The sequence below is a fragment of the Stigmatopora argus genome, chromosome 7 (genome assembly GCF_051989625.1).
Source record: "Stigmatopora argus isolate UIUO_Sarg chromosome 7, RoL_Sarg_1.0, whole genome shotgun sequence".
In the NCBI taxonomy this organism is placed as follows: domain Eukaryota; kingdom Metazoa; phylum Chordata; class Actinopteri; order Syngnathiformes; family Syngnathidae; genus Stigmatopora; species Stigmatopora argus.
In genome coordinates this window covers 14,048,871-14,062,336 of record NC_135393.1, presented here as the reverse complement: position 1 = coordinate 14,062,336, position 13,466 = coordinate 14,048,871, and the positions used below count along the sequence as shown (strand labels likewise).

At 38.5% G+C, this 13,466-nt stretch overlaps 1 protein-coding gene across 1 annotated transcript in view; it reads left to right on the top strand.

Annotated features, from left to right (window-relative positions):
• Window positions 1-145: 145 nt before the first annotated feature.
• The window catches only part of cacng2b (calcium channel, voltage-dependent, gamma subunit 2b), a 24,592-nt gene continuing 11,271 nt past the window's right edge, over window positions 146-13,466 (top strand). Inside the window, exon 1 of the mRNA XM_077604960.1 lies at window positions 146-598. Coding sequence (XP_077461086.1) covers window positions 388-598 — 211 coding nt within the window. The 5' untranslated portion in view covers window positions 146-387. The remainder of the gene's footprint in view (window positions 599-13,466) is intronic.

Sequence of the window (13,466 nt, the reverse complement as noted above, 5' to 3'; positions counted from 1 at the left end):
GCCCCAATCCCGTTTTAGGGGGTTCAGCCTTTAGAGGCCTTCCAAAGTAGGACTCCCTCCTGTGGGATCAACTTTTGTAGGTCGCTTACTTGTTCCACTTTGGCGACTCTTTGACCGCCCCCTCGCATCTCCCCAGCCCGTCCCCCCCTTCGAGGGTCTTTCTTATTTCTCACCTGGTCAGCGACCCCCCACCCAAAACCAACCATACGATTTCCCCCGAGCTCCCCTAATTCCCCTGCCCCCCCAGCGGCCCCCCGCTACCGCCGCCCCCCCACCGCCGCTGCCCACCCCCCCTTTTCCGAGCTGGCGTGGCAACGCAAACTCACAAATATTTACTTCCTGTACGTGAAGAGGAAAGGGGGCCCCCCCTTCGTGGAATGCGGCAACATGGGCGTTTTTGACCGCGGGGTTCAGATGCTGCTGACCACAGTGGGGGCCTTCGCCGCCTTTAGTCTCATGACCATCGCCGTGGGCACGGACTACTGGCTATACTCACGTGGTGTCTGCAAGATCAAGAGTAACAACGAGAACGAGACCAGCAAGAAGAACGAGGAAGTGATGACGCACTCGGGCCTCTGGAGGACCTGCTGCCTGGAAGGTGAGACTGTCCGTCAATCAGTGCGACCAGTCAGTGGGTGTACACGCTTAGTAGGTTGCTAACACATAACATATATTGAGAGAGGCCTTGTTAAAACTGATTTCAACATTGAAGACATTTTATGATTCAACTTAAGTCCAATACAAAGGCTTCGGAGGGCCTAACGTACAAAGTTTGAGTATCATCAAAGCGAATATAAGGTTAAATCTTGGTAAACATCAAAGACCCTTGGTATACATTGGAGACAATAAAGAGGTTTCTAAACATCAAAGACACATCTTCAACAGGCCAAGTTAGAAAAATGCCGTTTGTCCGAATAGCTTCGGAGGGCCTAACGTACAAAGTTTGAGAACCATCAAAGCGAATATAAGGTTAAATCTTGGTAAATATCAAAGACCATTGGTATACATTGGAGACAATAAAGAGGTTTCTAAACATCAAAGACACATCTTCAACAGGCCAAGTTAAAAAAATGCCGTTTGTCCGAATATCAAACACAAGAACGCTTTATACTTCTCTTGTACTATTGCTCTCAAAGTGTAGAAAAGCTGCCACAGAATTGTGCTATGGTAGCCAAGTTTTGGGGTTTCTATTTGAATTTGTTTCTAGTGCTACCAGTCAAAAGTTAGTCATAGTCTATGATGTCACGTGAACAAAGTGGCACAAAACCTGCTGGCACAGCTATTTCCCCTCACCTGCATGTTTCTGGAATGTTTTTAAAGTGACATCCTTGCCGTGAACACTGCGGAAAGATGAGAGGGAAGAACCGGGGTGAGCTGTTTGAGGAAGAGAGGGAAAATGTAGAAAAGAGGTTACCCCCCGCACCCTATCCTCCAGGCATGCTGTGCTATCTTAAAAATCAGGCTAAATTCGTTGACAATATTTTTGTATTCGTGCAAGGCTCATGAACATCAAAGACAATTTAAACTTCTCAATGCATCTAGCATTATGTCACCTTTTGTCAACATCAGATAATGTAGTCTTAAGTAGTTCATGTACTTGATAGAAAACCTTAATGTGCAAATGTTTTGGAAAAATAAAATACATTGTAGAGGCTTGAATCCTACTAACATACAATGCGTATAGAAATTAGTCAGACTCCTTGAAATGTTTCACTCGCTGCGGAATTGCAGCCATTTGGCAAAATAAAAAAAGTATATCTACATTTAATTTATTTTTGTTCATTTATTTGATTTTCATTTTTGTTTCTCTTATTAATGAACACCCAGCACCTTATCTTGGGGACAGAATTAAAGACACTAGTAACACAAGAAAAACTGAAATATATTTTTTTCTGATCCTCCTTGAAATGGTTCTCCTCCTTTATTGAAAACCAGTTATTTAAAGTAAATTGATTGGACTTAGGAAAGACACACATTTGTCTATAGAAGACCTTGCTTACAGCTCAGAGTGCAAATAGGAATTATGAGGTCAAAGGGACTACGCAAGGAGCTCAGAAAAAGAATTGTGAAAACTCACAGATATGGCCAAGATTTCCAAAGAATCTCCGCAATACTTAAAGCTTCAAAGAGCACAGTGTCCAAAATAATCCTCAAATGGAAGAAGTTTGGAATAACCACAACTCTTCCTAGACCATGTCCAGCTAAACTAACCAATCATGGCACAAGAGCCTTTATTGAGAGAGAGGTAAAGAATAACCCAAAGATAATTGTGGCTTAGCTCCAGAAACACAGTAGGGAGATGGGTAGAAAGTACCACAAAATCAACTATCACTACAATTCAATTCAATTCAATTTATGGCATAATGGCCCGACGGAATCCTCTTGTCAGTGCAAGACACATGAAAGCTCGCATAGAGTTTGCCAAAGAACACATGGGGGACTCCCAGAGTATAACAAATAAGATTCCCTTGTCTGATAAGACTAAGATGGAACTTTGTGGTGTTAATTCTAAGCGGTTTGTGTGGAGAAAAACAGGCACTGCACTGTTTTTCAGCTGCAGGAACAAGACCACTAGTTGCATTTGACGGAAAAATGAATGTTGCAAAGTACAGACATATCCTGGAGGAAAAACTCTTCCAGAGCGCTCACGACCTCAGACGGGGCTGAAGGTTCACCTTTCAACTGGACAATAACCTGAAGCACGCAGCTAAACGACTGCAATTCCAGAGAGAATGAATTATTTCAAGGGGTCTGAATACTTTCCCTATCCACTGTTCATATATTTTATGCAAACGTCAAATACAGTTAAGCCTCCAAATGCCCCTTTTACATATAGCACAACATCAGTTCTTGCACGTTTGATTATGGGATCATCGTTTATCTTTATATGTACACTTAAAATCAGCATTTTAGAAAACAACACACATACCAGTCTCAAATACTCCTACTTTTTTTCTAAACATCAAATATGAATTACGCATTAGAGGGCATTTGTTCAAACATTGAAGACAAAGGCACTTTTTGTGGACATCCGGACAATAGAGTAATAAATCCACTTGATTTCGTGATTTCTGTGAATATAGAAACCAATTTCCCTGTAGTTTTGTAATCATTCGGTCAAGAAAATGTTTAAATTGACAATTTAGTGAATTTTGAATGGCATGGTTTTACTCCACACGCATTCCTTTTTGGATTGTCCCGCCTCGGTGGCCAAGCTGCTAAGTCTGACGGACCATTCCTTCATAGATCTATCCCCCACCCATTGTGTGGTTCCAAGGCGGCCAGCACGGGAGCCTCGGGGGCTTGCAGCCTGTAACAGGTGGAGCTCAGCGGGCTCTAAGTGCCGCTATTAATCTCCATCACGCTGCCGCCCTGTGTGTGACAGCAGATATGTTTCTGGGAATGAGATGTGAGCGTGCGTGTGCGAATGTGTGTGTCTGTGTTCATCATTCTTCCTACAGAGGACATCTGAAGCCAGTGAACCTCACAAGGTTAAACTCTTTTTAAGCTGTGGAGACAACACAATGTCTTTTATGTGCTCCTTCTTTTTTCTCCCCTAAACTTCACCCACTTTTTATTGCACACTCAAACAGCTTACACTGCTATCATTTGGATGTTTTGGGGTGGTTGTGATCAGTTGAAAATTAGTATTTACGAGCATGTCATATTTCTTTGGTTGGACCCCTAAAGCAGTAGCAGTATGTGCTGGACTGAAAATATAACCAAAATTTAAAAGTAAAGAATTGGATTTACCTAACGGACCACCAGAAAATACCAAAACATCAACTTACAAATGAGAAAAACACTAGCAACAAAATCAGTCAGGAGTCAGAACAAATACAACAAGTACAAGAGGACACAGGAAGAACATGACAAGGACATATTGCAAGGAAAACAAAAGTAATGCCTTGTCGCCTTTGTCATGTTCCTCCTAACGAAAATAACCTTGTTTAGCAAATCAAAGAAGAAGAAAAAACAATTTAACGTTTCTGCCGTGTAATATGGGAAAAAAACAAATAAAAATTAATGATCAGAGGTACATACTACGGGTTTTGGAGAAACATGCTGCCAACCTGGCAACATCAATTTCATGGACTAGCCTGTCCATTTAAATACTCAACCACATTCTGCACATGTTAACATAAAGGCCGGCTCAATCCATTGTATTCTTTAAAAAATGGCACACATCAGTCAAACAAGGACATCCAAAAGGTTATGAATACAAAAATATAAATATATTAACGCCTTCAAAATTGTGAATTCGACTCTATATTGTTCCCAAAGCAAAGCCAGAAAGCGGATGAAGCATCCTTGTGGCATCACAGTACTGTCACCTGATGCTTGCAGTTGCTTCACGTGGCAGTGTTGTGTGTGCTCGTGTTTGTGTGCTTTTCTGGCACCTTCATGCGCCCTCTTTAACGCTTGGCGGGAAGGTGCTGACAGGCTGCCTGTGCCGTCATCCTGCAGCCAAAGGGAGTGACCTCTGTGTGTGTGTCTGTGTGTGTGTGTATATGCTTGCAGAACTCTATCTGGATACACTCATTGTTGGTGACCACAAAAAAGAAATACCGTCATTGCATCTGCATCTAAACATTAGCATCCAATTTCAGTTGTTTTTCTTTGTGGCGGTGTGGCTCAGCGGTAGTGTAGTCCTTCCCTAACCCAGGGGATGCGGGTTCGATTTCCCTACCTGGCAACCTCGTCTAAGTATCCTTGAGCAAGATGCTGAATCCTAGATTGCTCTTGACGATGTGTCATGAATAGGTGAAAGATGATATCGTGTCAAAGCGATTTGAATTCCGTGAAGGTGGAACGCTATACACGAATCAGTCTACTTATCATACCTGAGCTATCGTGAGTTAATACGATCTAATATACTGTAAAAAGGATCAAAATAAAGCCGTACTACCAATATCGGTCCAGACATATCCTAATGTCATCATTTTGTGTGTTGCTTTTCTATAGCCCTCCCCCAACTTTAAAGATGTAAATAAGAAGTAGAGTGCACATACGCTGATGAGGTACGATGTAAGCTACATGAGTCACAAAAGAGTGTGTATGTGTAACATGAGACATTACATTAGCTCATTGATTGCCAATGATGCACTCAGTAGGACACAACATCCAAGCTTGTACACAAACATACACACACATTTAAAGCTTACGAAACATCAATGCGTGTATTTCATTAAATTACATCGTATGAATATGATTATTTAAAATATATTCCAAATGAATATATAACAACAAATTGGGGATCCAAATTGAAAATGACAGTATTAGTTTACTGCTAGATCTCCTGGATATAATAGAATGGTCGTCCATCACAGGCAATGGCAGCCAACGAGTTATTTGACGGACCTTGACATGTCAGCATGATTCCAATACATGTCTAAAGACACAAATCACTGGGTTGGGGATGTTAATGTGTGAGTTTTGGCAGTTCCTTTCTTAGACGCCTCATGACGCCCCTTTTTTGCGATCAAAGGGTCAATCCCTGGGTTGAGTTGGAGTTTGCATATCCTCCCATTGCCTGCAAGGGTTTTATCTGGATACTCCAGTTTCCTCCCAATACAAGCATGGCGTCGTGACTGAAATCTAAATGATCTGTACAGTAGGTGTGATTGTGAGTGTGGTAGGCGTCTATGTGTGCCCCGCAATTGGCTGACGGCCAGTTCCGACTGTACCCGGTTGTTTATAGTCAGTAGGATTAAGCTCCAGCTCTCTTGTGCCTCTCATGAGGATTATAAAATCATGGATATTATAAAAAAAATACAAACTTGGGACTTAAAATGGAATATAATATTATATAGGTATTCATTATTAGTGAGTAGATGCTGCCTGGACATCTTTTTTTCATAGTAACAATAATATTTGATAGCGGAGGGAGGATACCTGGTGAATCCAGCAGGGGCGCCACCACAATTACTTTGACAACAGTTTAGTTTAGTCAGCCACAAACAAGAGCACCAACAATGACTAAAATTCTGTGAAGGTGTCATAAGATCTCTCTCACTCCCTCTCTCTCTCACTCTGTCTCCCTCTCTCTCACACACTTGCTGGTATGATTAATTGGCCACTAGCGAATGTGGGTGCAGAATCGAATAAAGTGAGAAAGCATGAGAGCAAAGAGGAGAACAGGAAAGAGGTGAAGAGGTCAAAAAAATGCTTGAATAAAGAAACTAAAATCAAACGATTGTAGCCAAATCTTAAAATAAATATCAGGACCTGAAGCCTCTCTGTAGTGAAACAAATACTGGACTTATTTTCTAATGGTAGACTTGAGGTGTTATTTACAAGAAAATAACAAAAAGAATCAAGCAACAGGATGCAGTCCTGCCCTTCACGTGACAAAAGACCGCTCAATAACTTTTTGATGTTTTACCGACTCAACACATGAATGTATAATCAATAGATTAATCAGCTTTGAACTGTCGAGTGCCGAGTCAGCTGAAACCTCGCGCAAAAACGATAAACCGACAACAGGATGAAAAGGAACCCGTTTTGCATATATTCAATACCTTGACCTCTAAAAGTGTTTAGTTAAAAAATGCACTGAGAGAAAGGCCCAAAACTACAGCTAACTAAACTAAAATGAAGGTCTTCTAGTTTAGTTTTGGTTGACACTTTTCTCCACCTCTTTGAATGATAAACATGTCCAATTAGTTTCATGCGGATCAGTAAAAACTGACAAATTGTTCCGAAAATTCCATCAGCTGCTTACAATCAAAATGGAATCATTTTACAATTAAAAATAGAATCCCTGAGATTTGTTTTCATCCTTTTAGGATAGACATGTTCTTCAATTTTGTCTCGATTGGACAAAATGGTGCAGTGGCCTGATTTTATTTTATTTTTTGTAGCTTTCACTTAATAACTGGATTTGGCCAAAATGGTTGCTTCACATAAAACATCAGGCTTGCGGTTCACTTTCACACATCAGGTCCATACGTTTCTTTTATCTATCATTTTGTGTTCTACTTTGTTTTAACTTCCTGCTGGTAAAGTACAGTAAGTTATAGTGACTTTATTCATACACCAAGGTAGATTTAGTTGCAGATAAACTAGTAAAAATATACACGAACATCAAATAAATAACAGGTTATAGTATACACAGACTGCACATTACTAATAACTGGGACCAATGGCACAAGTCAATAAAAAAACAAGGACTGCAGACCACTGAAAAGCAGTCAAATCAGACAAATGCACCTGACAAGGATCCATAAAAAAAGATAAACATAAAATAAACATGTAAATAAAACTACCCCACCATATTGTTCTGTTCTTTAATCACAGAGGGAGCAAAACTATATTTGTACCTATTGGTTTTACACTTAAGGGAAAGGTTCAAATTCAGTGTAGAGTGGGTGGGATGCATCGTTTATGGGTTTTATTGAGTGAATTCATTCAAAATGGCTGCATCAAACCAAAATGGCCGTCTGCCTGTTCAAATCCTTGGTCAGGAAAGGTTGAGTCTTGCTACGACAAACATGTCCATACAATTTCGTGTCAATCAATGAGACTAATGTCAGATATTTTGTGATTAGTCTTATATTAATCGCATATTTTAGCCCTGCAGTGTCTGCCATTGCATCGCCGTCAAAAGAATCCTTCGTCGAAGTGCGTGCATACGTTTCAGACATACATAAATCCACGTCCCTCTCAAGAAGATTAAAAAAAATACTCAGAAGAAACAGTCAGCAAGCGAATGATGGGGTGAGGAAAAGGATAACATAGGATTGAAGGGGAGGATGAGGCATAAAAAAATGTCTGGTGAGAGTGGGAAGAGAAAGAAGGTGGAAGAAGGTGGGAGGGAAAAAAATAAGACTGGTTGTGGAGGCTTGGGTCTTGTGGCGAGTCATCATTTCTACGCCTGGTCTACACTGAATGAGACAAATTCGAATGTATTGTAACTTATTTTACTTCATCAAGAATACATGATTTAAATTTAATTACAGAGCGTCAAAGTCTTGAGGACGAATTCGTTTTTGGAGAATCCTCTGGAAACATGGCCAAATGGTTATTTTAAAACATAATTGCAGTCTTTTTTTGTCTTTTCAGGCAGTGCTTATTTAGTGTATTTTTTAAATCATGAATCACTCTTTTTTTCATAGTTATCTGATTTTTTTTTGGTAATGAAAATGAGTGAAAGTTTTGTTAACACTAATGCTTTGCTGTTCAGCCTATAGCAGTCTGTATAACTATTAAAATGTTATGTTTATAGATTTTTACCTCAGCCATTTTATCGGTTGTTGTTATAAATTGTTTCTTCTTGATCTCTATCAAATCAAATTCTCCCTAAAAATGCATCATATACTACAGGGCGACTTTTTATGTTTTTGGATCTGGTGCGACTTATACGCCAAAGAATACAGTAACCATTTTTGAATTCCACACACAATGGACATACCACCCAAATTCAAGTAATGTGAATGGTAGACAGTCAAAATGGTGGCATACTATTTGGGCGGAAGCGCAGTGACATCACATGAAAAACCTTCACAGGCCACTACACTATCGGCGCTGGTTGCCATGGACCTATTTGAGCCTTTGAACAGCCGTTGCTATGCAGCGAGTGAGCCAGGCAGAGCAATGAACCAGAGGCCCATGCAGTGGATGAGTCATAGCCCCCCTTCTACCGCCCCCAACCCCGCCTCTTGCCAACCCAGACCTCCCTTCACTTACACTTGTACCCCCCTACTGCGTTCCTTACACACACACAAATAACGAAACCTCCTGGCGTTCTTGTGACGGCCGAACCTGTCAAACATGGCTGACGGCGCACATTCAAAGACACACACCTGGACTTGGCGGTGTTATTCGTCGAACACACACTCATTGTAACCTGTTGTGATATGTGAACTGCGAACCCACTACTACTACAGAAGCGTGGCTATCTGACCTGCTTTGTATCTTAAATATTCCCAGAGACATTTTGTGCCTAAAGACATTTATTTAATTTTCAAAGACAATCCACTTATTGGACATTTATATTGTTGGTAGGTGTAAGTGTAAGTGTGAATGCTTGTTTGCCTCTTCGTGATGATGAGCGGGTCTGAAAATGAATGAATTAATTTGAGTGTAGTCATCATAATCTTTTTTTTTTACTTAACCTATATTGCCCAAGATAAACATTATTTTTGAGAGTTTAGGATTTGACTCTGGATTGAACCTTAAATGCTCCTGAATTTTTGATTGGATGACTTATTAGACTTTTTTTGTGCCTCTATTCATTTTAGACATACATACTGACCAAAGTTTATGTTGCCCAGAGAATATTAAAACATGCTAGAACCTAATTTTTTCCGAGATTCTTGAGGCTTGTTTAAGGGTGTACTCATGAAAAACATGAGCTCAAGATTTCACATAGCTGAATGGAGCGGATTCCATTTGGAAAAAAAGATAGAAACATATTACAATTCAGCAGCTGTCTGATTAACATTGTTTGATTTGGAAAGGAATGAGACAAAATATGTAGGGCATGTTTGACTTTGAAGGACTCGTAGAAATGTTACCTTCAAGTAGGGTCGACACAAAATGACTTCCTTTGTCTTTTCAATTATGATTTTCCAAGGCGTATTAATGTTTCTATCTATACCAGACATGCTTATGAAATTAGATTTTTCTAAGTTAAGTAAGTGGTTTTGGGGCCAAGATAATTTATAAAGGTTGCCCTCCCACCTTAATGATTCTAAAATGGGCACTTGCATTGAAAAAAAAAAATCTGTGACTTTCCGGCCACTGATTTTTTGTGGATTTACTTGTAGTAAACATGATTACCTAATCTCAAGCTGTTCATGATAACTTTCTTGAGAAGTTGGATGAAAATAAAAAAAATACACAATCACACAATTATTGTTCTCAATGAAGTATTTTGAAAAAGAAAGTAAAACATTATTTCTACATGGGTTTTGGGATTAGGTAACAATTTATGTCTCTGAATAGGGACTTTTATTTTACCACTTGAAGATTAAGCTCCAAGGATACAAACATAAAGAGTGTAATCAGCAGTATACAGTATTTTCTTACTGCAATGGAGCTCAATGCACAATAGAAGTAGCCTTCCACCTAATATCCACCATTAATTCAAGCTCAAGTGAGTCGATGGACAAATTAGGGCCATTCAGATCAAAGTAAGAGGAGTGTGTATTCATAGTGTCATAAAAGTGTGTCAGGATTAAAAACAACAAGAACACGTAATCACCCTGCTGCGTCTCCAAATGTTTTTTTTAGTCCAGAAGAAAACATTTCCATCCCCTCTTAACAAATCAAAGCCAAGCATAGGTTAAGAGATTACAAGGAATATATTTAAATGACTTGACTTTTTCCATATTTTATGTTCCAGCTTTTAAATTTAGGTTAAGCAGCAAATTACAGGGTCAAGGGAAGAATTGGCATTGACCCTAACTGCAAACACTTTCAAAACCGTTGCTATAATTCATCTATATGTGTATTTTTCTAGGTAATCTAAAGTCTGTGCTGGCTATTAATTTTCATTAAATTCACTTTAAAAGTCCTGTGGGCACTTCACCTTGCCTATTTTAATAGTCAATGTCAAAGGCTTTTAGAGGCCAAAGGCTTTAAAAGGCATAAAATAAAGCAAGGAAACATTAAACCAACGTACACATTAAGTGCGATGCAATGTAATGTGTTGATTGCCGTGATATAAACGAGCATATGCTGACTGCCAAAAAGACATCAAGCCAAACATGATTTTAGTAAATTTGGGTTATAAGAGAAGGTAGTGTGAGCTTGCTAGCATTCTTTGACATGGAGGTCATCAAAATATCCTTTGCCATTAATTTGGAATGAAGACATAGAAAGGGAAGACTGGAAAAGGAAATTTTTCTAGAGTCCAAATGCTTAAACTATAGAAAACAAAGATTTGGTCTGAGTTAAAAATGTTCTGTTATAATATTTTAATGGATAAAAGTAGAATATCAATTATCCTTATGTATAATTTCCTACAAAATTCCTGATTCTGAAACAGAGTGACATTTTTTTTGTCCATCTAGGTCAAGGGTGTCAGACTCGGGTTGGTTCGCGGGCCGCTTTAACGTCAACTTGATTTCACGTGCGCCGGACCATTTTAGATATAGTATTTAGATTTTTTTATAAATGGATTAACATAACTGGATTAAAAGCCCTAAATATTCCATTTTTATAGATAATTAAAACTGTTTATTTGAGCTTTTTTTTTCTTAGTAAGGGAAAATCTCTTTTAATCAATTTCAAAAGGAAACCAATTTTTCTTTAGTTATGTGCCATATTAAAGTGGAAAACAGAAAATATTTTTATATATTTTTTTATTTTACAAAATGATTTTTGAACTAAAAACACAGGAAAAAATTGTTTTAAAAACATTTCAATTATTGATTTAAAAGGGGGAAAATCAGGAAATATAATATACATCTATATCTATCATTTTAATTTGATCCTAAACCAGAAAGTCGGCACTCATGATTTACTTTCTCGGGCCACACAAAATGATGCGGCGGGCCAGATTTGGCCCCCGAGCCACCACTTTAACACCTATGATTTAGGTAGTTAAATTTCTTCTATATGATGATGCTGGAACATTGAGAAAACTAAAATATCTAATTTTGCCTTTTAAAGTACTGTTATTATTTTAAATATCATTAGTAACAGACAAGAAAATAAAAGTAAAAAATAGCGATGCAAGACTTTTCTAATGCAAAATTGTAAGTGCTTAGCTTTATGTGGAATTTCCTTTTTAACAGGATGTGATTCCATTTCCTAACTGAATAGATGGACAGGATTTTTTTTCTTTTGAATTTTAATGACCATTTAAGAAAACTGTAATTGTAAAATTTTAATTATACTTCACACAAAATAGTTTTACAGAGTTAACCGTGTCCGCCACAAAGCATATTAGTGGAGTGAGGATATGAGTACTAAACCTACTTTTGAAAAGCTAGGGGGAAAAAAGCATTACTGTGTTTTCTCACTCCGGTAGGCCACACAAGGCCACTTTGTATAAAGTATTCAGAGACAACACGAGGCGTTCATGTGGGCGACATGTCCGACGCAGGACGGGAACGCAGCGACGACTTAGCAGCCTCCTGAGGTGTGAAATGCATACACAGATGATGACGAGCTTTTTATGGAAACTTGTCATTGCGCTCCCGGCTTGTGTATAATTCAGGAGGGTGGGTATCTTTATGTATTGTCGTTTTAGCAACGTATCGTTCAGTTTCGTCCTTTTAAAACGGTTTGGTATTATCGTATAGTTTTTTTTTTTCTTTTTTCTGACCAACAAAAATAGTCCAAAATGGAGAAAGTCTTGCTTTTAGCTTTGTGAATGACCTACATTGCTCTATACTGCATTACTTTGCAGTGCATAATCTGTTTCCATGCAGTGTCCATATGATCATCATCACATCAATGTGCTGTTAAATGATGCACAAGCTATCAAACATGGAGCACATATTATTATTGTGAGCCCCACCAGGACACTTCCATCATTCACTTATCGTTTAAGCCTTTTACTGCAATGATTAAAACCGATAGAATGAGACCTTGATGACCTGAGCCAATCAGAGGGCAGCTTGTTGGCTGACCCCTATGCCACTAATGACATGGCCATATAGCATAGCGCAAGGTGTAAAAGTGGCGGCCCTGGGGCCAAATCTGGCCCGCTGCATCATTTTGTGCGGACTTTCTGTTTTAGGATCAAATTCAAATGGTTATAGATGTACATTACATTTCCTGATGTTCCCTTTGTTTAAATCAATCATTGCAATTTTTTAATCCAATTTTTTCTTTTGTGTTCTTAGTTCAAAAAGCATTTTGTAAAATCAAAAAATAAATATATAGATATTTTCCGTTTTCCACTTTGATATTGAACATAATTAAAAAAAAAAAAATTCAATTCTGCCAACTTTCTTTTAAAAAGTTGGCAGAATTGAATATGAAAAGTCAGTCCAATTCACCTAAATTTCCAAGTTTTGATGGAAAACTCCAAAACGAGTTAACAACTTAAACTCAATTTTGTTCATTTTAAGGGCCCCACAATGGGAGTGCAACACCCAGACAAATGAGCTTAAACACTCTGCCTGACTTCACACATGGAATTGCCCATAAACTTGATAATGTAAGATGTGAACTCCCTCAGTTCAGTTAACAATGTTAACTTGATAAAACTCATTAAATGTAGTTTTCCCTTGTTTTCCGAAAATGTTCACATATGACCTGCCCAATTATGCTATTAGACTAACGATACCTTTATGTGCGTAAATGGGTGAATCTAATGTAAAGTGCTCGGGGCACAGTAAAACGTGTAAATGGTAAATGCGTTCGATAAGTACTTTTCATTTGCCATTTACAATTTGTATCATCAATTTCGCCACCATTCCATACGTATTGAAAAAACATTAGATACAAGTCAACGGCCAATCAAAGGTAGTTAGAAGCCTGTTTAAGAAGGGTTCTAAAACTGCCGG